This window comes from Solea solea, chromosome 11 (genome assembly GCF_958295425.1).
Source record: "Solea solea chromosome 11, fSolSol10.1, whole genome shotgun sequence".
Taxonomy (NCBI): domain Eukaryota; kingdom Metazoa; phylum Chordata; class Actinopteri; order Pleuronectiformes; family Soleidae; genus Solea; species Solea solea.
The window spans coordinates 8125307-8151581 of record NC_081144.1 but is presented as its reverse complement, the minus strand read 5'-3'; the positions used below and the strand labels follow the sequence as shown (position 1 = coordinate 8151581).

General features: G+C 44.0%; 1 protein-coding gene across 3 annotated transcripts in view; it reads right to left on the bottom strand.

Annotated features, from left to right (window-relative positions):
* plxna2 (plexin A2) overlaps positions 1-26275 on the bottom strand; it is a 163658-nt gene that overhangs the window by 87541 nt on the left and 49842 nt on the right. For all 3 annotated transcript variants that reach the window (XM_058642577.1, XM_058642576.1, XM_058642578.1), the window contains exon 4: positions 5586-5720. In XM_058642577.1, the coding sequence (XP_058498560.1) occupies positions 5586-5720 (135 nt within the window). The remainder of the gene's footprint in view (positions 1-5585; positions 5721-26275) is intronic.

Below are 26275 nucleotides of genomic sequence, written 5' to 3'. Positions count from 1 at the left end.
GGATGATATTCATCATTCTGGTTTTTGAACCTCAGAAAAAAAAAAAAAAGTCTGTTGCAAACTCACTTCAGCATATCCCCTTGCTCTTTGATTGAGGCAGCCGACTTTCAAAGATCCTCCGTGCTCTAATGGTGGGAAGTCAATTTACTGGGACGCTTTGAACAAGTGACACTGATGGACAGATTGGTCAGACACACGAGAGATAAGGGTCGGCGGTCAAACCCTTGGTCTTGTTCATTCTTTGGCAGCTGCAGGCTCACCAGTCTTTTCTTACTCAGCTATAAGAGCAAACTAACAAGTGGATGAGAGGAAGATGGGGCTCAGGAGAAGTGGACACAATTTCCCAACCCTCTGTCCATGTTTGTTTTTGTTTGCCCTACAGTTGTGTTCATTGTTGCTTGATTAATTGACAGACTTCACCCCTCCCCAATGGATTATTCCTCTATCTTCAATTAGTTAAGGAAGCAAACACCTTCTGGTACGTTCTGGAGAATTGGGCTTTCAAAAAAAACAACAAAGAAAGAAAGAATATCACACAACAACGCACACACATATGATTAGCCTGGATATGGGCCAGTCCAATCTTTTTTTGTTTTGGATGGTGTCAACAGAAAACCCAGGAGACAAATGTCTCTCCACCAACACTGCTGTTAGACGCTTCTTTTTTGTCTGCTTGAGCCGTCACACCTACAGTGCACAGTCAAAGCCCTGGCTATGAGCCATCATGTGTTCCACGCCCATTAGCACATAAAATCAGCATGTCCTACACTCTGAAATCCTGCATAATGATGAGCCAGTAGCATGTCAGCTCATCTAAGCCAGGACAAGGTGTGAATGAATCCTATTTCCTCCTGTCTTGATAAGCACTGAACCCATTTCCTCCCAATCTAACCACACCAACCAAACAAAGGGTCTGGTTGGAATAAGGGGAAGGGGGACGGAGATCGGGGAACAGGTTGAGTCGAGGCCTCATGTGGGGGGAAAAAAGAGTTAAAAGAAGAGGAGAGAATTCATGCATGTATTTCAAATTTCACAGATGAGCACCTGGAAGAAATTGCCAGATTTTGAAAAAAAAAAAAAGGAGGTCTTTTCTTTTGTGATAATCTTTGAGCTGTAATGTTGCTGTTCAATACATGGAACCGGCTACGGGAGGAAGGACGTGTTTGAGGATTGGAGACTGAGGGAGTTTAATGCTTTTAAGAGGAAAAAAGCGCACTGGAGAGTGACAGCAGCACATGGCTGAACTCTTCTATAGGGGAGAGACTGTGTGTCTGTCCATGACAGATGAGTCTGCTTTACAAGCTCGCTCCGTATCCCTATGTTGGTCATGCTAACAGGAATTTCACACTTATAAAGAGTTGGAGAATTAGGAATACTAAATCTGTTAAGGTCTATTATGTCTATGTCTATTCATTTGTGCCATAGCTATAAAACTTTACAAAAATCCGTTAAGCTTGATTACAAAGTCAACAGCTGCCCTCTTTTCTTTTGATTTAATCCTGACATGATAAAAAAAAACTGGTATTAGTAGAAAAGGTGTTTTTCAAAAAACCTTTTGAGGCAAGAACTAAGGCTCCGCCACAGGTATCACTTCAAAACCCTTTCAGATGTTAAAATCTTGATTGTTCACCATGAATAATACATTATAGCCCGGGCTCTGCATACTAGCCACTGACCAAAGCAACCAACACAATACAGTTACTGCTTCTCAGCCATGTGTGGTGAGTGCTCGCCCTACTGCTGGGTGCCAGCGGCCATAACAGCACAATACACCACAAAGGGAATGAAAAGGTCTTATAAAAACATTGATAATCCAGGTCTCAAAAGAGCCCATTCACTGCTGGAGTAGTTGTCACCATTTAGCCCTTTGTTTTCATAAACTGATAATAAAAGGAGCCAGCGCCGTATGTGCACAGTGTCATGGATGCTTGTGCTATATGTCCCTTCACCGGTCCAAATCTCGGTCCAAAGTTTACACACATGCAGGGCTGATCCCAGTGTGAAAAGAACCAGGTGAGGTCTATTTGTGTTTTTGAAGGAAGAAAGAGAGCAGTGATTGAGGATGAGGCCAGGCAAAACACTCATGCAAATCAAATGGAATGAATTTGCATGAGCTGGCAGCAGGATCGGTGGTGTAGCTATGCTCCAGCTGCCACTCACATATGAGTATTTATTCTACCTGTTTGATTAGAGCCCCTGCTGTGCTGGAGCCGTCCTGGCTTTACTGTAGGCACAGGGATTCTGGCTCTACGTACTTATATTGCAGATCCATCTAAAGCCCTCTGTGATTTACCATATGGAACTCAGGCAATGTTATGTAGTCCTTACCCATGTGTACGTTGTATGAGCAGTGGAACATGTGGCATTCGGTTTGAAATCTACAGCTTGTGATGTAATATTAAATTCAGCGAGGCGTTTCGGGAATGTAAGACATTTCAGGGGGCATTTCACGATGCACACAAGAAAAAAGGAAAGGGGAAGGAAAGGAGGGAGAAAAAAGACGAGGGCATGTCTTGGAGGCAGCACAGCTGAAGCTCCGCAAACAACTGTGACCTTTTTCTCTCAGTTTCTGCATTTGCCAATGGCGTTGGTACCCCAGCCAAGTACCAAAAATCCCTTTCATATTGGTCTAAACACAGCATGCACGCTGCACAACACGGCTCGCACATGTGATCTGGCAGACATCCATACCATGAATCTGCACAATCAGGGGATGCACCGAGACAGTTGGACGACACAAATCCTGGAGCTCGTGAACATCCAACAATGATGCTTGCTTTTCAATACAGGCACAATAACGGATATACACAGATGTCTGAAGATAAATCTTGAGATGAAAACCTGCTGTTATGTATTTCACGACTGTCAGTAATGATACAGCACCCTACAGGAAGCCACACACACACACACACAAACTCATATACTGCTCCTGCAGAGGAGAAAGTCAGTGAGCCAGGTCTTTTCATCAGTTCCACTGCACTGCCTCACATTGGGCCAATTTCACCACATCATTAATATGGTGGATGCCATTGTCATTACATTTACAAAACAGAGGCACAGTTTAACATGGCAGCACGACAGAACAAATATGAAACGGGGGGCTATTCAATGTGTTTCTGGGCAAGTGAATGATGGCGTGGAAAGGAAACAAATAATAGTGAGACAGAGAGAGAGAGAGTGTAAAGTTCACATCGTGAAACATTTCCTGTATTAGAGTCAGCCAAGAAAGATGTATGCCTATAAAGTAAGTGTGAGCTGTACGTATGTGATTGGGAGAGAAAGGGCTGCATGAAAAGCCTCTAAAAGCCTTACAGAGATCACATTTGAATACTGATTGGAAGACGAGTGTCGAGTAATTACAGTGTTTTTTGTGCTGAGTGTAATGTGATTGCAAGAGCCAGTGCATTATGCCAGCACCTATGCAAATAAAAAACCGAGGGAGAAATGTGTGTGTGCGTGTGTGAGTGTCTGTCTGCATGTTTGTATTTACCTAGCTTTGCACGTCCCATGAGTGTCAGCCTCACCACAACACACACAGACAGGTGTGAGGACTGGAGGGAGCAGGAGCCTGCGTTCTGGAGAACGGCCTTGCTAAGCAAATACTACTTTCTCCCAATTTCCGTCTCCCTCTCTCACTGTGTCATTCAGCGTCTGCCTTCTGTATTCTCTCTTTCCCACTGTGCCAAACACAGAGGGCCTCTTTGTTATTCAGAGTAGGAAATGCAACCGGAGCCAAATCTGCCCCGGTTTCTATTTGATATCATCCCTCCTTTGTTCTAGCCGTCTCCCATCACATGTGCTTGGCCTCCGACTGTTTCAGCGAGACATATGGGAACGAGCGGCGCTTTAGACTGTACATGGATCTCGTGATGTACTGGATGTCTACACTTCAAGTGTAGCTTGTGGTGACATCTAGGTTAACAGCAAAATAAAGGTCAGGTGTGAATTACTGTACATTCTAAATTCATCCTCGTGTCATCACAGAGAATACACAAGGATGCTGCACATTCATATAATCCTTTCCATCTAAACTTATAATATACATAATATTGGATGAGGTCCATGCCTGGAGGCTGGAAAAATCAAAGCATTCAAGATGAAATTGACACAGCAATGAAAAAGAAAAAGTATGTGTTTGTGTCTGTCTGTCTCTCTGTCTGTCTGTCTGCTGCAATCCTCTCCGACCCCCAGAGAGACGACAGAGAAGTCAACACACTGAATACTAATAAGTTTCACCATCATCACTTCTCATTCAGATGACTAGCAGTTATGAGCTCGACATCAAAAAGCCCGTTTCATCCACAGAATAAGAGAGAATAAAGGGTTTAGTCAAATACGGGAAACAGACTTTAGACAAAGTACAAAGTCCTAAACTTTATATGTGGAATTCATGTCATGCCTCGCAGCAGAGTCATCATCTCGCCACCATGTGCAAGTTCAAGGTTTGTGGATAAGATAAGCAAATTTGAATTGAAATACCCTTGAGATATTTATGAAAATGCACATTGCACAAAGATATACATAAGATATATTTTGGTAGTGATTCAAAAATGTGAGGGTATTTAGTCTGCCAAACAAATCAACAATAACCCTCGCAGAACTACTGAGCTACTAATGTAATATTTTTACTCTGGCGAGTCTCTGACTGAAACTGAGCAATGCTGGGTTTTCTTTCTTTAAAGTGAAATGAAACCAATCATATGCAGCATCACAGCAATGTCTTGATGGCGAAAAGGATAAAAAGCATGGACACTTTCATCTAAATAACTCCTTTACACCACGTCCACCCACCACAGTCCCTAACCTGTAAACTCCGGCCAGCCAGTTGTTGAGTGTGTTAAAAGCACAGATAAGGAGCGAGGATGGCAATCTATCACCTCATGCTGACAGCCTCACATGTTGGCTGTCTTTGGGGATGCTGTCCTGCCTTGCTCCCCTGTATCCACTCTTTTTCGTTTTTCTCTCCTCTCCTCACTCCTTCACTCTCGCCGCTTTCCCTTCCACCAAGTTTTCGGCCTACTTAGTATGTCAGGTGCGTTGATTGCTATCGCGCTCTTTCCACCTGCTTCACTATGCGGTGTCACTTCATTCGATATGAACGGAAAGGATGACCTTGCGCTCTGCCTCTCTTTTTCTCGTAGTGTCTCTCTTTTGTCTAAGTCACGCGCTCCTCCAGCTGTCCCCTCTTTCCCTCATCACTCCTCCTCCCATCCGCTGCCTCTCAGTCAGTCAGTCAACCAAACAGGCGACAAGTGCCCTTCATCTTTCTTTCTCTCTCTCTCTCTCTCTCTCTCATTTGTGCCTTCTCTATTCCTTGACTCTCAATTTCTTTCTTCCTCCCTGCCCTCATTGTTCTTCTTCATTATCAAACGCTGTCACATCGTCCCCTGCTGTGCCACCCTGGTTATTTATAGCTAACAGAGGGTGGTGGTGCTGGTGATGTTGAGAGGTGGGCCATCTTGGGCCCCGCAGGAGCACACACACACACTTTGGTGACATTTAAAACATATGCACACACACACACACACACACACACTTAAACCATTCTTTCTCCTCTGCGTGCAGGTGCTTTTTCAAACGCCTACCTGTCTCTCGGACATGACGTAGAGGTAGTTGCGGTCAAGGGAGAAGGCCATGTCTCTCAGGATGGGGCTGCCGTCTTTGACGACTGTAATTGTCTCATACTGGACGCCGCCGTTAGGAGGCCCGTCGGCGCGGATCTGTGGAAAACACAGAGAAAAACAAACAAACAAGTGTCAACGGTTGCTATTTCTATCAGTATGACAGCAGGAGTAGCACGACAGATACAGACTGATTGACAGGGATGACAAGCGCAGGTCAAATAATATTTGCAAAACAACTTATCATTATCACTGAGCTACATGGAGAAGGTAGGATATACTACATGAGGCTTGTATGAATATGGAATTCAAGAACTGGGAATAACAGCGGGACACAATCTTACTCTCTAAAAAAAATGCACAACTCATTGTGTTATTGTGTGTATACAGCACACCCCATAGTATGTGTATGCTATGGGGTAAATGTCAGCCCTCTGTGATTCAGTGCAGGACAAGGTTACAACAACTGTTAAGAATTATTTGCTGATATTACTAGACCTTTGTGAAACCTTAGCTCTGTTTTCTTTTCCTCTTTCTCCCGATGACTGATGTATTATCACAGCAAAGCTTTGAACTTAAAGCCAAGACCACCTCTGTGCAAAAGCAGCAAAGGGGGGGGGGGATCTAATGACTTATATGACGTACGTGACCCTCACTGACCCAGTGAGCTAAAGCCAGCCTTGCTTCTTCTTTATTCATCAGACTCGGACTGCTGAATATGGAACCGCAGCCGTAAATCTACTGGGTTTTGTGATGCGGGGGGGCGTGCGAGACGCCTCTGTGATGTCACATCGTGTCCCTAGACCTTCGTCTACCAGAGGAAGCTGATGGCTCTATCATCTGTCCATCACCGCCCGCCTCACTCCGCCCAAACATTCATCTATCTATTCAGATGCTGACAGCATCAAAGAGCAGCCGAGCCCTCTATAAAACATCAGAGAGGGGAAAGTCAAGGTCACATGTCTGTCAAAGGAAGATGTACAGGGCACGTGGGAGGGAATGTGGCCCGAATGCACGCACACATGCCGTTGTGTACATATGCAAGTGTGCATGAGAGTGTGTCAAACTGCTGGATAGTCAAGTATTAGAAATGTGATGCAAGTTCACACGAGGCCCCTCGAGCTTTGCCTTCAAAGCTTGAGGGTGAGCTGAGTGCACGACAGCAGGCGGCACAGCTACGGAGCAGAGCTCAAAGTGGTTGAGCTTTCCACGGATGACCCACGTCTGACCTTGGCAGGCTAATCCAAACACTGAAAAGAGCACATACGCGAAAACCATATGTAGGAGGAGAAAGCAGGATGTGGGGTCCGTGCCAGTCTTCATCTGGTCACTGACAGTGCAGTGTGAAGGGAGAACCTTAGCAAGTATGCTTGCCGGTGCATGGCCAGGCCAGCGTTGTGTCGTCTGTTGTGTGCGCACCCAAAGGACCGCGTCTGTCATGCCGTGATATGTGTCTTAGCAGGCTGCCACCAGGGATCACAAGATAGCCCGACCTCCACATCCACCCCCACCGTATGCTTGCAATTCATCTGAATCAGATCACTATCACACAGCCTCTCACCACTGGCTGTAGCCCTCTTATTTCACATTTGGCCAGACACACACACACACACAGAGTGAGAGAAACAAAGCCCGTACTGCCCAGACAGGGGTGTAACACTCTGTTTAACAGCATAACAAGTTTAAGAACAAACTGGGCTGAATGCTAAACATTTAACTGTCCTAACACATTTAATCAGGGGGGCAAAAAGTGTTTAGAGACGAACGGCTGGGCTACATGGTGATGTAGTGGCCAGCATTGTTGCCTCACAGCAAGAAGGTCACCGGTTCAGATCTCAAGACCCCTTTCTATGTGGAGTTTGCATGTTCGCCCCATGTGCACGAGGGTTTTCTCCAGTTTCGTCCCACAGTCCACATAAGAATAGAGTGTGAGTGTAAGAGTAAACGGTTGTTTATCACCTGCCCAGGATGTTTCCCCCCCTGTCTTTTGCCCTATGTCTCCAGCCACCCCGTGACCCTCATGTGAAGGATAAAGCAGTAGAAACTGGAGCAATTAATGATGAATAGCTTTCCGTTTTCCCACCAACGCTGTCCATGCTCCTCAGTCTCTGCTGCCGTCATATATTCTTCTTTTTCGACAGCTTAGGCTTTCAGCTCTGACAAAATTGAATCAAAATTAGTGACAGCCAAGGACTCCACGAGTGCTCACGCCACTCCACCATGTGCACACAAACTGCCAGTCGCTTTTCACATCAAGAAGCTGCTTTTCTGCGGTAGCTGTGGATCTTGCACGACGTGTCACATTCACACATATTGCAGATACAAACACTCACCCACATAATTGCAAGGAGGCAAAGAAATCTGTGTGTGTGTGTGTGTGTGTGTGTGAAGTTGCTGAGTTGAATGGAAGGTTCTTTGCAGGGCCGACTCACTTTTGGATGTTTGAATGAGACAAAAAAATAAAGAGAAAGTTGAAGAAAAATCCCATGCAAATATATTAGGGAACCAAAAATAATAGTCAACAACAGCCTCTTTATCTCACTCCCTATAAGCCCACAGTATCTGGCACCTAAGTAAATGCCTCTCATGTCCAAAACATCCATAATCTCAGCATCTCTTTCCTTCAACCTTTAGCCTACTCTCTCAGGTACTTAAACCTATCCTCTCGCTGCCCCATTTGACCCTGCATTATTTATCAGGCTGGAGGAGAAGGCTGTTAACAGGTTGGATTCATACCCTCAAGCCTATGTGACAATATTACTACCACTCTATTTCAGGAGGACCGATCCATAGCCGGTGCCCCAGAGATCTGTTCATGCTTTGGCCTGGTCTAACAGTGCTCTCCATTTCAACACCACAGCCATTAGCTAACTTCTTTATATCACCAGAGCTGCAACCGAGGAAAGGGAGGAACAGGAGGGCAAAAGGGGCGAAGACGGATGAGTGTTGAGAAACGTACTACAGGTATACACGAGGGGCACCATGGGACCGTGTGCTTCATATTTGTGAAAAGAAACGTCAGTTTTACTTTGAATATGAAATAAAAAAGAAAAAAAAAAAGCTTTCTCATACTCAAAATACTCACATCAGACAATGACGCTGTCTTCTGTGCACATTTATGTACCGCCATGTTTTCTATCACAGACCTTCAGTTCCCCCCTGGAATTTGTTTCTCTTTAGCACAATATTTTGTGACAATTACATCAGCTTTTTGGTTTTTATTAAAACTCAGACACATTCAGTTATTGTTTAATTATATAAGCTTCAGGTGTTTTTGTAGTGTTAACTGAAACAAGTTTTCTTTTCAGTGTTTTGGGTGTGAAAAATTGGGCTTCTAGAGAGATACAGTGGCAAATAATGATGGAATTATTGTTACTATTATTATGAAAATAATAATTATTTAATTTCCTGGATGTACAATTTAAATAATAGCATTTATAATTTGGTTGAAAAGTGTAAATATAAACCTTTTTTTGTCTGCACTGACTGAGAAAGACAGTTTGTTAAACCAATGATAAGTATGTGTTATTTCATAGCTCACAGATAGATAGATAGATAGATAGATAGATAGATAGATAGATAGATAGAAGACAGACAGACAGGTATAAGTGGGAGGGACGGGTGTAGGTGAGGGGGGATTTAGCCTCCAGGGAAGCCATGGCAGAGGCATCAGAGGCCTCCCCTTGTGGCAACAAGGGCCTGTGCCAGTGGGGTGCTTTTGATCAGACCATGTAAGCACCCCGGAATAACGTTTGAAGACTGACCAAAGTCCGATTCAAATTGCCCTTCTCCCTCTTTCTCTCACTTGGTCTTGCTGGTTTTGAACACAGTGCCAGGCACCGGATCCCCGAACCACGCAAGTCTGTGTGAAGCAATTTGCTGAGTGAGAAGTGCAGAATAAATCCAGGGTAAAAGTGCATTAAATATGTTTTCAGTGTGTCGTGGTTGCTGTTCAGAGATAGAGGGAAAGGGAAAAGGCTCGAATGAACCATTGTTTTTAATGTCGTGTACTAGTGTATGCAGGCAAAATGTTCCGCAGCGTTTCGTTTTCAAAGGAAAACATTCTAATATAAATAGAAAGCATTGTAAGGGATGATTTGCTGATTTACTCACTTGGCCTCTGTTTTACAGCTTATCTGCAAATGTTTGCTCAACATTAGCCGCAACATTTTTAAAGCATGTTATTCCTTTAATGGTCACAGCTGCTAACTATTACCTAAGAGCTGCTTTCTGTTCAGATTTGTAAAAAAAAAAAAAAGGGGGGGGGGGGGGTCTATTTTCAAACCTTTGCCTTGAGGGAGGTTAGTGTTTCTGAAACAGGACACACGTGTACAGGTGGCTGCCAAAGCCAATACACATTCATGCGAGGGGTTAACAGTTTTTAACCACCATATTTTTGGTAGGAGAGCAGACTTGTATCCATGCACACCTTTACTCAACCACATTGTCAGGCGCACAAGCACCTCGGACTGCGATAGGATTATGTAAAATTGTGGGGTTCCCACCTACACCATTCCAAGAATAGAATAATGCGGGTGGATTGTAGGGAGATTGTGGTCTTGAGGCCAAATCTCAGCTGTGCTTGAAGGGAAAGAGAGAACAGGCAAGTGGAGAGTGAAAGCTGAAGTCTCTAAGTAGCCTATCTTGCAGCTACAGTATCTATCGCATCTGTGTTAATCCAGTTCAACAGTCTTGGGTGTCGAAGTGATAGACGCTGCCTTTATCTGCCTGATCCCATGCACTGGATTAAATTCTACAACAGCACACCACAACACAGCCAGACTTCTTGCTTTTTCCTCAACACACTGACCCTTCCTTGTTGATACCACTGGGGAGGCTCTGCTGGAGCTTTAGTGAGGTCAGGCTGACTGAGAAAGACACAGGTCAGAGGGATCTGCTGAGAGTGACCGTGATAAACGCTGTCCATTCCAATCCAATTCACCTGACGTGACCAACCCCGGCCTCCATTAATGGCCTTGGATTTTATGTTGAGGGATTGGAGATTGGTTGGCACCTTGGTCCAGTTGACACGTGACAGATTAATGGCAGCATTTTGAGAGGCAGTGAGGCTTGTTGGCATTCTACCCCGGCTTTTGTCAGAGGGGTTGCTTTTATTGCAACTTTCATCACAAAAAAGGACACTCTCTAAATACAGTACTAGTGCTTTTGTCCTTTTAACTGAAATTTAACTGAATTTAACTGAAAACACAGTATGACACAACAAAATTAGCAAATGGGAAAGGCTATAATTAAGGATATACATTACGTCAGAGTGAATGGGTGTTTGTTTCTATATGTTTGAGCTGTGATGGACTGGCGACCTGTCCAGCGTGTTCCCCTGCCTTCTGCCCTATATGTCACCTGGAATCGGCTTCAGCAGCCACGTGACCCTCATGTGGAGGATAAAGCGGTCGACAATGAACGGTCATATTTGACAGTTGGCAGAATATTGTGTAGCAACCAGGCTTACTATATCTATCTATTCGCATCTGTGTCTCAAAAACCCTGCATGAAATGTGGCATTGTATTTCTTAACTTCAGGTGGAATGGATACAGGCTATTCAGTGTGTGTGTGTGTGTGTGTGTGTGTGTGCATTTGTCTCTCTCTTTCTCCCTCTCGCTCTGTTTCTCCCTCTCCTTTCTCTTGCTTTTTTCCACACACATAGGGAAAAAACACAGAGACTCTCTTCGCCTCGATAATGCATCTAATCCATCACCGGTGTCATGCTGAAGAATTCTGGTGTCAGTAGCAAGAGGCTTGTAGAAATGTGCTGTGTATGTGTATGTGATGGCTCCCACCAGCCCCGGCACACCGTTTCTTTTGTTCCCGCTCGTGTTGCACAATATAAGCTCCCATAAAGCGCGTGTTAGCCCGCTTGCCTATGTGTCACTTCCCATCGGACAGACCGAAGCTGGAGGAGTCTGTCTGTGATGACGGAGGAGAGGAACATGAGCTAAGGGGAAAAAATAGATGCAGAATTTGGAGGATTGGTAAACAACAACAAAAAAGAGGCAGAGGCAACACTGGGGGTCGGGGAAGGAGAGAAGCACATGAAAGAAACAGACACAGGCATCAAAAGAGAAGACTGCACTCCTCACATGTGTAATTCTCTCCCTAACCTGCTCCCGTGGTGGCACTACTGTATATCTGCTAAAATGACCCGAGCCAGTCAATACAAGGGGCAATTATTTTCATATTTTTGGCCAGGCACCATAAAGCCTATTGATTTGCCTCTTCGCTCCATGTACAAAGCAGTTAACCCTCTCCTCTACAACACATTTTCTCAGGTGTTTGGAGACTGGGTCCAAAAATAACATGTAATAACACTTTTTAAATGACCAGCTTTTCCATGATATTACGTTGATAGTGAATTTTGAAAAGGCAAAGCAGTTAAACTGGTTCCCTGTGTATTAAACACAGCCATGTCTATTATGGTTCTATCCTGGATTCATTTTCACTCCGTAATATTTCCATCTCTCGGTCACATAATTCTTAAACCTTAAAATCGTGATTGTGTCAGCACTTTCTCTTGTTTGCCCAAAATCCAAATAGAAACCAGAGACCATGGCATGCATTAGGGGTCTGTGGTGGGATGAGATCAGGGCATCAACTCTAATCAGCCCGAACACACATATTAAACACAGCAGCACAATGCAAGGCCTATATTTAGCTTCACATTAAGAAACTGAACAGTGGCCAGCGCGCTGGTGATGGATGCAGGCCAACAAGGTTCAGAGAAAGCAAAAAAAACGGGATGTGGGATGTGGTAGCGGGGATTTTCTGCTTAGTCCTCTAAAGTCGTGTTCTCCAGTATGCAGAAGCCACAGTTTCTACTTCACTGAGACTTGAACAACGAGGAAAAAACGGCTCTGTTGGTATAAAGTACAAGGCTGACACCACATTATGTTTTCCTTCATTAGCTGAACCAGGCTGAAGAAAGAGATTTTTGGATTGGGGATGTCATCAAGGGTGGCAAAATGCAAAGTCTGTGGCTACAAAGACATAAAAGCAGCATTCACACCTCAACACTGGTGAGGACAACTATTTAGTCCTGTTGGGGACAGAGAACATATTACAGAACAGAACTAACTAAGGAGGCATGCTTCCATGATTGTTCACACTCACACTCTCGCCGTTATGTTTAACAAATCTATTTTATTAACACATAGTGAGATATATCTCTTCAAAAAAGGCCTTGACTTCTAATAATGGCGTCTTCTCTCCAGGGAAAATGATGTTTCAAAGGTACAGCACTCACTGTTATGACACATGCAGCACACATTTTGTTTTGTTTTTTATGTGAGTAGATACTGAGCCCACCCAGCCAATACAATAATTGTTTGACAACAAGGTATTACAGGAAAGTCAAACAGTCTGAACCAAATGAAAATATCACACCTCCTGTTTTCTCTCTCCTTCAAAGTAGATCTCAAAGATAAGCGAATCAAAAAGTATCTGAGAAAAGGTTCAGGTGAGGGGGCAAATTAGATGAAATTGTTTTAGTTTCTCCCGCTGGATTTGTGAGGTTTAAATGTGGGACAAGATTGGCTGGTAGAGGTGAGATATGATGAGATTATAGCCAGCGGGATCTGCACAGCAAATGGGATAATAAGAGCACTTCAATCACCACATTTTGCGGCTGTAATGTATCTGAGTGCTTGAGCAACCTTTCTATATGTCTCACGCTGTGGCTGAAATTGCTGGGATGTATTTGCCATAGGTGAATGGAGTGTGTTTTTGACGAATGTCTATAAGTGCTCATCAAGGTCAGATTTATGTGGGTCCTCTTTGACATGAGCTCGGCCAATTACAGACAGAAGCATGTGGCCTGTAATGAGTCATCACAAAGGACACGAGACACAAGAGAGCAGGGAAAAGTTGAGGTAGGATAAGAGGAGATCAAGAGAGGAGTTATAAACATATACTAACCCGGCACTTAATTATGGTCCCTTGCACATAAGCTTATTCCTGCAATTTCAGCCAAGCATGTGGATGCAGGGTGCAAACGTCACCCAGAAAAGGGCCAGTTTTGATTAATCTTGACAGGAAACATTAGGGCAAAAAATTAGGGCAAAAAAAAACGTTCAATGTGCAACAGTTGTGCAGAGAAATTTGAGCATAACATATACATATATATATATATATACCGTATATATATATCTATATATATATACCGTATATATATATATATATATCTATATATATATACCATATATAGGAAATCAACCAGATTGACAGCTGACGCTGCAGAGGACACCAGCTCAAAACCATACAGCTGATCTCGCAATTCTGGATTTGTGCTATGACACAAAATCATTTGAATTGTGTAGACAGATGGAGATTGAGATTGTGCAGGAAATTCATTTTGACATGGAAATGTCACCAAAAAGGCAGGGACAAAAAAAAAAAAACCACAGGGAGTTCAGAGTTCTGGCATCCCTGGTCGGCTGGATCTGTTAGAATTGGCAGCATAAACGTGTGAGTGAAAAAACGAACTGATGTAATCATGTGAACGTCGAGCAGAGGAGCATTTCCAAAATCTCATCTGAGAGCAAAAATAGTAACAGAATGGTGGGAGGACACAGGAACATAAGCCGTGATTCCACCGAGTGGAACGGTCCATATTTTTTTTTGCGTTTTCATTAGGAATAGCACCAAAAAAAAAAAAAAAAGTTCCATTCTTTGGCACCCTTCCCTTGGGGTACCAGAGAAAAAGCTAATTACTGCTGCTCATCTCAAAAATGTACTGCATAGTGCAGGTACACTATTTATTTCCTCCCAAATTCACAATTGTTTCTTGCTGCTGTAATTATTATCATTATCATTATTATTATAACAATAATAAATGTCAGCTGAGTTGAGTGTAGCAGCGAGGCAGATTATTAAGGTAATAAAACAGCACAGATAGGTCTCGGTGGTCAGTTGAGGACACACGTCTATCTCTCCATGGAGTCACACCGCAACCATAAAACCAGCCCATACCAGATATAGCACCACAGAGACGGATGTCACAACCTTTCACCTCCTCGTACCGCGGACCTACCAAGTTTCCAGCAGCTCCTGGATAATTAGAGCTCCTCCTAGTTTTCCACAAGGAGACAATAGAGAGAAGGACACCACACCACAAACCTTTAACCTCTACTGGTCAACAGAAAGAAAGTTAGAGGTGGGGGTGGGGTCTAGAACGCAGGACAGGGGTTATCCAATCAGCCGTTGTGTGTGTGTGTGTGTGTGTGTGTGTGTGTGTGTGTGTGTGCGTGTGAGGGAGGGAGGGGGTGCACTGGTGCTGTCTGACCCCATTCAACATGCTCACGAGTAAAGCAGGCCAAAACCCCTGAGCTGGACAAGGGTTGCCATGGTAACTCATCTCCCCTTGGGCACAGGATCAGCAGGGAATCAACTGAAAGTGTGTGTCATGTGAATATGTCTGTGTGTGTGTGTGTGTGTGTAAAATTGCACAGTGCGATATTAAAAAAAAAAAATGTGATGACATCGCCACTGTTTGGGCCATCTATGCCTCAGGATGAGCAGAATGGGAGATTGCGCTGATCGTTTTTTCGCATCTGTCTTTTTGGTTGTTCCTGTGCTGGCTGGTTTTCCCCAGTGAGAAAATGTGGTAACATCAACTTGCCAGGAAACAACAGCATTCCAGCACAAACTCTCTCCCAGACTGAAAACAGGATATGTCGGGTCATGGCTCCAGCTAAACCTGATTTATCTTTGCCGTTTAACAGCTTTTGGTGCAGTTAAAACACCGATGTTGATCCTTTGGGATCAGCGTTTGCTTTGTGTTCCTTCTCTGTTGCATTGTCTGTTTTGAAATGACATGTGGTTGATTTCATATTTGAAGGGAGACACTTCACATTACAGTACAGTAACAACATGGTAGAGGTGGGATAATCCTCTTTGAATAGAGGAGTAATATTAGGGTAATACCATGTCATTTCTAAAGTCATAATGAGGTAATATCACAGTAATACAATGTAGTTATATCTTGGCAATAACTTGGTAATGAATATCACTATGGGCTGCCATTAGTTTAAAACCTTGCTATCATCTTGTCACAGATTAGAGGCAAATCTGTTACAGAAAGTGACAAATAATCATGAACAATCCTAATACACTGTGAAGAAATTGGCTCCGAAATAATGGAAAACAATATTGACAGGGTTTGAAATACCACCATCAGACAAGTAAATGTATTTTTCTTCATGGAATAAAAATGACTAGTACTGAAATACTATGTATATCAATGTCAGTGTGGCCCCGTTTTTCTCTCAAATGAGATCAATGCACTTACGTATTAAATATCTTTGCAAATATCTAATTCAATTAAAAGGATAGATTGACTCTACGTAAAGGAATTCTGCTGTGCCAGGGGTCTCGCAGACAATTACGCGTCCAGTCTGGAAGGCACTGTATGTCCAAGCAAGCATGTATTATGCCGTCTGCACATAAAAGACGCTAATGATTTTTTTCAGGCATATTTGCTCTTTGTGAGAGCGGCTAACAAGGCCTTGATTCATTGGTCTGCTAATTGGAAAACACTTTGAAGTAACGACGTACGGTCTTGTGTTCTCCATATTTCTATAAGTCACATATTGTGACATTTACTACCAACAACAGCAGCACATGAAACAGACACAGCGTCTGATCGGGAGCCCGTGTACACACAGGGAACTGTACCGAGCTGTGTATCTCCACTTCCACATTACACCTAACATGCAAAGCAGCAACAGGCCTGCGTCTTCCTGTAGACCAGGGGGATCAGAGATACTCATCAGTAGAGACATGTGTTGGTGACAGAGAATCTTCCTTCATCCCCCAAACACTCAGACACACACACACGCCAGCTTCCCTATTCCCTCGCATCCCCTCATAACTCACACACATGCTCTGAAGCAGCAGCAGGAGCAGGAGGGGGAAACTGCTGTGTATGCAGAATAGAGGAGCAGCATACACTCAGGTCAGGGTAAGCTGAAAAAGGAGGCGTGTGACAGAGACAGAGAAGCTGGAGAAGAACGTGCCTGTGTGTGTGTGTGTGTGTGTGTACACACTGTGTGTGTGTACACACTGTGTGTGTATTTGTGTGTGATGCCAGCACATTTTTTAGTCTATGAATCTTCACTAAAGCTCTTTAAAATTGCCCACCAATCTTGTGTCAGGATTTAATGTCTGCCTCTCTCCAAAAGGAATAGACCAACCAGTTAAAGTATGCTAATTCAGTGGCACTAAATACACCGCTTTAAATGTCAACCTTCCATTATTACACAGATTCTGCCTGCCTAAGGAGCAGCAACCGAATCATAAACAGACACACACACACACGCACAAATCAGGCATCCTGCAAGGACACACAGAATATAAAGACGTATAGATCACAACCACTTTATAAAATCAATAGCTGAACGAACAAAGGACGTTTGCCACCGAGGTGCATTATTAAAGCAGCTTTTAGCTATTTGAAGGGAGAATGTGGGAGGAATAGAAAAATGCAGTGTAGGGAAAGGGAGGGAGAATGACGAGTTTAAGGGAACGATGTCGACACAATGAGATCTGGAGACAGCCACGCAGTCCGAGTCAGAGTCAGAGTGTAGCTACCGCAAGCAGAAAGCAATCTGCTTGCAAACAGCAAGCAAGATGCCTGACACTCCTTCCCAACCAAGGGTGGCAGCGCCATTAATTCTATTAACCCTATTAGTATTCCATCCTCATCACCTTGCTGGGTCAATACACACCTCCATCACACTGCAAAGTCTCTGCTTCCCTCTCACATATGCAAACGGGGTGCGGAGCAGGGATGAATGGTTAAACAGAAGCACCGTGTTGGCACTTTTCCTGCTCATTTGCTGGACCATGATGACCAGCCAGACATGTCAGGACACCGAAACACACAGTGCCATGTGGCAAATAGGGTGGGGACATCGGAGGAGCGGCGATATTTTAAATATTTTATATTAAAAACAACACGGGAATTTTCACGTACAACTAAAATTTGAATTTACACACCCATCCTAAACAGGCCACAATCCACAGTCCATTTACCATGTAGAAGTGCAGCTCATACCCCAGTCAATGGTAACATGACACTTTCCAGCTCCGTCCACACAGTTGTGTTCATTAGACACTTTGCTTCCCCATTTGTCTCGTACGGTTATACCATGAAGGTTGTGCATCATGGTCAAACTACTATTATACTATTACTACTAATAACTCAGCAGCATACATTACTGAGTGTCACATTAACATAAGCAGAGATAATTCATAGTTCCATTTAAGACACTTTTGGGAAATAGAATAGATTATTATGCTCCAATCGCTGTAGTTCCCTGTCTCCTGTCACAAAGAACACAGCTACAGTATACTCTGATGAACGTCACTTAAATGACGTCCAACACTACATTTAACTTTACTGTAGGTGCGTGGTCCAGCAAAACATCTTTTCTTTCCATCATGATAATGTTTATGATGACGATGCTTATAACTGAGACCATGAGGGTCAAATAAAGACGAAAAATATCACAATCAACCACGTCTTCTTTGTGCAAACAGGGTGGTCCAAGTTAGTTGAGGTGTGCGTGGTAAACGGACCTCTCCCCATCCGCCTACAGCTCAGAGTGGTGAGTGAGGTTTCCAACAGACACTAGACATTAGTGTCGGTCAGCAGCCGAGCAGAGAGTGTGTGTGGTGAAGAAACTGGGCATGAACAATTTCATAATCGTGGAGGAGACAATATGATGCTGTGGTTGATCGGTACATATTTCAAGGAGTTTCACGGGAGGCAGCAAAAGAGTGCGAGTATCCCTGCTCCTTTATGCAAAGTTTGTACAAACAGGCGTCTCGCTCTCTCTTTATTTGCAGAAGCGCACAACCGCAAGGACTTAAACGAACAACCCGAGAGCCTTTATTCTTCCGTGCTCAAACAACACAGCTGCCACACTCATACACACGCCCTTCTCGCCTTGAGCTGCAGTGAGAGTCGGAGAACACAGGGACAGCTCTTCCCCTTTCTCCTTTCTGTTCCACAATCTCAGTACAGCTACAGAAGTGAGAGGCTACTACCTCCGCTGTGTCTGCAGCTGTGAGAGGGAGCAAACGTGATCTTTCCTGCTGTCTGGGCCTGACGGATTCATGCCCATATTACCTGAGGGATTAGCTATTTCCCCCTGTAAAAATCCACTTTTCTGAGGTAATGTCTGGCATTTTTCAGCGGGGGCCGTAGAAGGTTTTGTTACACCAAAAATCAACTGCCAAAAAAGCGTAGAAAATGACAGTGAAATCCCCAAAGGAAGCGTGTTATAGTATACTATCATTTTCTCTCAATTTTTGCTCAATCACCACCAGGCCGTATTCCGGATGAGATCACTACCCTAACAGGAAATGTTTATACTTTCACACATTTATGCTTTCAAATTGTAATTGTTTGCCTTACCGTGATTGACACCTTGATTTTAACCCTAACACAAGTTGGCAGATCAGGAACAGTGTTCTTTTTTTTTTTGTCTTAAACTAGCAAAAGAAACTAAGCTGTAAGACCCACATCACACATCACAATGCATGCCTTCCCCATATTCTCTTTTTTCATGAGCTGACCACAGACTCCGGCCAGACGGCTCCATGTTTTGGTTCCTCAGTCCAGATCCCCCATAACTCTCTGGCTTCCTGTTATCCCACAACTAGGCTTTCTGTCTCTTTGTGGAAAAACACGTCTTTTTTCTTTTTTCTTTCTCCCTTTCTCTCCACGTCTCCCCTCCTTGTTCTTCTTACTGTAAAAGCCACATAAATGTTTGGGTCAACAAAAACGTGGTGGCTTGTTTTTTTCCATTATTGAATGCAAAGGGGGCGGGGCATAGAGGCCTTGTGGGAAGGATTCATAGCATGTTGATATATTGCGTCTACATTTCTAACCCCCCCCCCCTCCCTGACCACTGCTCACACTCTTTGTTTCCCTTACAATGAGGAGACTAAAAAACTGTGTCCATATGTGGGAAGTAACTACAAGGAGAAAGAGGAGGAGGGGGGGAGGAGAACAGTTGGGTGTTTGGTTAGTTAACGGTTTTTTGTCAGACACAAGGAGGTATTTTCTCTGTAGAGGGGGCGACCAGTGAATGTACCCTTGAAGCACACACAGACACACACCCTCCCTGAAGGGACAGTTGCAACGGAAAGGTTGCAGTGTACTAAAAATGAGCCATGAGGACAACAGTTTTGCACTTGATTCACAGTTACATCTGGAAGAGGAAAGTATGAGACAAGAGAACAAAAAAAAAGAAAAAAAACAGCAGATGGCAAGAGGAACAGTGTGTACATAGCTCACACGGTCGTGCAACAATATAGGGGCCAGGCAGAACAATGTTCAGAGGATCACTTTCTGCTGGGTACAGAAAATCCCACTGTACCTGAAAGAGGTAAGGGAAACTAATGGGTGCCAGTGTGCTTCCTGCACAACTAAAATTACAGAACAACATAGGATTGGTCTATTAATGTGGGTTATTGTACAAAACAAACAGAGAAAATGGTATTGTTTGTGTGTATACAGAGATGTCATATGCTCTTTCATGCAGGTGTAAAGCCACAGGGGAAATGGGTGAGTGGGGTGGGGGCATTTGAGGTCATAGGTGACCAATACTCTTCAGAGGATATAGATGTTACAGGGGCAGAAAAGGTATCATGGACTATTTCCTGGTTGATAAAGTTAATCCCTAAGATTTAGCCAACAGTTTGCCTTTAACCAGATTACCTCACAGTAATCGGCTCAACGTCATTGCTCGGAAAACAGTCTGATGTCTGAGCCGTAATAGTTTCATGACATCAACCAGTTCTCCTGATTCATCATAAAATGACACCGTCTAATCTGCAGTGCATGTGTATATGAGGTCTCACACATTGGCAAAGCCAGGGATCACCTACTGTAATCCTGAGGGTGCAGCACAATAGGGAATCATAATCTGAAATAATCTCACACACAACATGTCGGTGTGCGTGCATGTGTGTGTGTAAACACTCATACATGCGTAAATGGTTTTCAGTCTCTTGGGTGTCTCCGGGTCTGTGCCCCACCACTGAACACATGTGTTTACATTCTGAGGTGGAGGGGCGTTGAGGCCAGACAGAGGCGCAGGCGTTAAGAGAATGGCTGTGAGGAATGCAGAGTCCAGAGGGCAATAATGATGGGATGGACTGGGGTGAACAGACAGGCGGCAGTATGGCAACGTAAGAGCCCCTCCCACTCAGAACTCCCCACATCTGACCCTCTTTAAACACTCATCTGTCTGCCTCACACTTTCCATTTATTTATACAAACTCTCTTAATGCTTGGGTAATGCCAGCCTAAAGGCAAACAACTATAAATGGTGCATTCCTTTTCCATTTTAATGTGTGAGCCTGCCCGCGTCTACAATTGTGTCTGTGTGCATGTGTAAGGGATCCAAACGGCGTGTATCTTATCTTGGGGCTGGCGCTGATGCCACGGAGCTGGAGCAGAGTTGGAGGATGGGAGGGGACGGTGGTCACACATCAGCAGTCATGTGAAGGCCTGCTGTCCCTACTTCCTGCCAAAGATTGGTCTAAAGGGAGGCCCTCTGTAATTCAATAACAATAATCCCCAATGAAAGCCCAATAAAGCAGACCTGCTGTGGGGTGGAACTAACTGGCCATGTGCCTCCTCCTCCTTCTCAAAACTATCCGTCCATCACTGATTTAGGGAGAGAGACTGGGATGGCAAGATGGGGGTGGTGAGATGGGGGTCTGGGGAACAGGCCCAGCTGACACGTCGCCTGCAGCCAGCAGACAGACATGGACGGAGATCCTGTCTATCCCTTCCTCCCTCCTCTGTTGCCTACCCACTCATCCTCCTCTTGAGCCTCGGCCTACCTCACCCCAGGCCGCCCCCCCTGCAGGGTGCAGCTGCCTCCCACAGTTCCCCGGATGACTGAGCGCCCGTGACCGCTAGCTTGCCCTGTAACCCACCACACGCGCAGACGGTTGACACCTAAAGAGACTGGGGTATAGAGAGGCGTGTCTCGGTGGGGAGCAGCTATCGATAATGTTTTGGTCAAATCAATCACCTGTCCTTTAATGCAGCGCGACAGCTGATTGACCTCTGGAATACATAACATTATCATTTACGGCAGCAATGCTCCACACGTTCATGACAGCCTTTCACGATGAGATCAGTGTGAAATGAACAAGAATTACATTAAGACCTAGTTTAACATCATGATGTTATTAGGCCACAAAGTTGTATGTTGTGTTGTGAGCTCGCCCTTTAGAGTTACTCAACTATGTCGCCACCAATTCATGCACACAACGGAAGCATCAGCTCAAACACTATGACTGGAGTGGCGTCAACCTTTGCAACAATGCATTGTGGGTCCCATTATTAAACCTCCCAAAGTGTAACTACTCTGAATTTGATACTGTTGTTGCGTGGAGCGTTGCCAAGACATAGAGCTTCCAGACTACGATGCATCTGTAAATTGCATTTCATGTCTTAATGTGGTTTGGATCAGATTTGACAAAAGGAAATGCAACCATTTCACAAGTATTTTTGCCATCCAGAGCTAATAAAAGCAATCTGGATCCAATTTAAGCCTAAAAACAAACTTGGATTAGTGTCCGAACAAGGCCTTAGACGGGACTAAATGATCCCCAGGGATTTAATAAGGCCTATAGATGTAATACAGCGGCCAACAAATAGTAACTAAGGTATAAAAATGTACCAATTAAAGTTAATTAAAGCATGGAATTTTCGCATTTGCATTATGCCTTTGATCATCCAGCAGCTAATTTGTTGATTCATGCAGAGAGAGAGACGCAAGACACAGAGTGTAACTGGGAAATGTTCGGCCCCTCAGTATTTTATTAGACAACAGAAATTACTAGAATCACTACAGTTAACTAGATCACATGTGGATGGGCAGTTTTTAAAGGCGTTAAATGTATGTTTGTGTTTCTTGGATCTGGTTCAGTCTAGTTTATTGGGAAGACGTCACAGACATACAGATGAAGCATATTAAATGTCAGACTTTGTCACAGGGTGTTTGTTCACGTCAGTCTGCCCTGGACAGCTGTCGTTCTCGAATTAAACAACAACTTTGGTATTTGCCTAAGTCTGAGCTGGTTGTCTGAGGAAATGAAGGCAAACATTTTAATGTCCAACATATTTCAAAGTTCATGAGATGAAACAAAGACCAGACACCTCTGAAATAAAGTCTCTATCAACCGGTGTAGTACGTGTATGTGACTGTATATTTCCTGCGTACAAATATCTTTTAAACATACTTTATATTTCCGTTTTATTTTTATATAGTATTGGCATTCTTGCATTTGTATTTAACCCTTTGTGGTGAAGTGAAGTTCAATTAAGTCTAATCACAATCTTCTGAGTGTTTACTACAGCCAGATATTTGCATACGTGTGTGTGTGTACATGCGTGTCTGTTCCTGTGTGCATAGGCTGCTGTCTGTTGACAGACGAGAGCTACGCTGTGAGGGGTTTCAGAGAGGCCTGACAGGTCTGTGACAGAGTGTGCCCGAGGAGAGAGGCCTCCGTGTGAATCCACGCTCATACATGTTAACTATACTTAGCCGAGTTGCCCTAACGTAGGTTGGTAGTCCCTAAAATATGAGCCCGCTGGAGTCAAGACAGCCTTCTTCCGCAGTAAAATTGGGGGAAACAAAGACATGTGCACGCTAGCTCACAAACGTGCGCACGCACAATCACTTGCAGGGAAAGCGAGGCTGTCATTAAGCGAGCAGACTGCAGACACAGAGCTAACAAAGCAGTGAAGGAAAAAAAAGAGAAGACAGCTTACTTAACTTGCCTGAAATAAACAGTGGTTTTAATGAAGGAGAGGACATGAGCTAAGACTGTGAGAGGAAAAAAAAAACCCAGCATGCACCCTGTTCTTGTTTTGACTCATAAAAGCTCATAAAAGGACTGAAGCTATTCTGGCCAGCACTTATCTAGGGATTCACACCAGTATATAGTGGATATGAGTAGAGGCGGCTACAAGAGCCCTGTGATTGGTCACAGCTGACATATTTGGTTGGTGAGGACACTTTTGTCTGCGTTTTTGTAGAAAACGGAAAAGGTACTGGCCAAGTAGGCACCTCCTTTGGCACGATAACCAACCCTGTTTATACATATAATGGTGCCAAACATAGAAATATCTTTATTCAACCAGTCCCTGTGCCGGGTTTTAGGGTCACTGCATGACTTCATTACTGAGAGTAAATAAGGAGCAAGCCAACAATGATTTATTTCTCTTTACTGCACAGCAGGGTCAAAAGAACAGACCGGAGTGAGTTACTTCTTAAACTGAACCGACAGCACATGAGTGTTTCATATTCCCAGTGATCCTCGACAAATTCTGAAGTGGAGCACAGTGGACTGATGCTGACACGGATAGAAGGGAAAGATGTGTTTACCTTGAGGAGATGAGTGTGGGCTGTCTAATCCACTTCTTGTGGGAACCTGTAATGCTGTCTGATACCTGTTAAGAGTGCAGACACGCAGAGGCCTCTGTGCTTTGCCCGCGGTCATGCTTCTTAATGGCTCTTCTAGGAGCGGTACAATAAGTCATTATGAGTCACAGACAGTCTCAAGTCTGAGCCGCTACATTAAAGCTATAAACACAGGATATGGTGGATGTGGTGAGGCAATGCACATGACATGCATGAGCATGGACGTTTCTCTTACACAGTCAATCAGTGAAAGGAAGACAAAGGAGGGTCAGACTGTAGGGACGGGACTTGGGCTGTTTTTAGTCAAACAGGCAATGCTGACCGGCGCTGGCCAGCTGACGACACTGACTGTACCAAGGAGACCAAACACGGAGAGAAAAATAATACTGTCCACATAATGGGCATGTAATTTAAAAATGTCAGTCAGCTCTACAGCTAGTCTGTGCATGTACTGTAGTGTGCTGTATTTAAAAAAAACTGCCTTATCAATAAGAAAACATAGCCAGAACAAAGGCTCTGGGATGTGCCTGCGCCTGGGGATATTCCACCAGCCTGACTGGACACACTCATCATTTATATGTGTGTGTTTGTGGAGCCCCATTCATGCCTGGCATTGATGTGCATCACGGGTGATCCAATCAAAGGTGAAGGTGGTTTTATACCAGTTCACACACACACACAGCACTAGACTGTCTCAAGTCTCATTTCTCTGCTGTATGGACATGCCAAATACTCAGTAAACAATAACATGCAATGTAGACAGACATCCACACATGTTTTCATTTAAAAACAGTGTTTTCAGATATAAATAATCTGTGAGCATTTTAGCACAGCCTAAGCACCTCTAACATGTGACCATTCATATACAATGGGAATGTACATGCCAGCATTAACAGGAAGATGATTCCCTAAAGTAAGTGTGGAGTTTTTAATTCACAGAGAATTCAAGTAGCGGCTGATAAGAACCAGTAACTGCGTCATTCTTTCCAAAGGTCTGTTTTGCCTATCGAAACTAAAAAGCAATAGTTTTCAAACAAAAAAATATCCAGCGTCGTAACCTTCTCGGTTTTTGGGACTAGGTAATGTGGATGACAGGCATATCCAGAACAAAACAAAAACTCTTTATATGTGGGAATCTTTTACAAATGTTAGATTAGTTCAATTTGTTCAACTGGATTTCAGTGAGTAATCAGTGCATTCACACCTCTTCATAAAGCTGTTCTTTTGTTGGATCATTCAACGTAAACAAGTATGAACAGGGCCTGTATGTCAAGTATGTTTGTGTGTGTATTGCTGTACGTCCATTGTGTTCACAGGCCCCACTAAACCAACATCTCATGTCAGTCAAAAGCAGCCAAGAAGTGAATGCAGCCACCAGAGTAACAGAGGCCTTGCGTGTAAAGTGGTTGAGTTTTTAATAAAATGCAATTTAAGTGCTATTGTTTCTATGCTGCTGTCTTTCAATCCCTCCATCTCTAATGTAGAACAGAGAAATGTCGGGCAGCTGCAGAGTACAGCACGAACTATGTTGCCTCTGTCCCACGTCGACATCACACAACTCCCCAATCAACAGAAGAAGTGGTGTAATGAACCTGTGAGTTTGTGTAACAGTGTGCACCGCTGTGTGTGCACAGGTGTCTGCGTAAATACAGAAGACAGACTTCAATAGCCTACACGCTGAACAATAGGGCCAATCAGTCAGCTAGATCAGGCTTGATTAAAAGATGAGTTCAGTGCCATCTCACCAAGAGCACAATGAAGCGCAGTCATTTCCAGACTCATCGGCTATTTCTCAAAGGCAGACTGAATGAACAATTGTGATAAAATAGCAGCGAGAGCGCGAGAACATGGAGGTATTTCCCAAAACAAACTACGTGCTCCATCTCGAGAGCTTGGAAGGACACGAGCAGTGTGAAAACAGTGTGTTCTCATTGCCCTCTGTGAAGTGAAGAGAGAGAAATGATGTGAGGCAGGCTAATGAGCTAGTTAAGGTGGCATTTCTCCTCCAGCAGGCCCCGGGCCATGGTACTGCTACAGGCCATTACCTGGACACGGACACATAGAGCTTACATCAGCATTTACAGTACGGGGATTTTCCATTATACAGTTATAGCACTACTAGGCTTTTTTTGCTTAGTACCTGGTACCTCGTGCTGGTTTTTGGTACCGGCTCTGGCAAGGTTCCA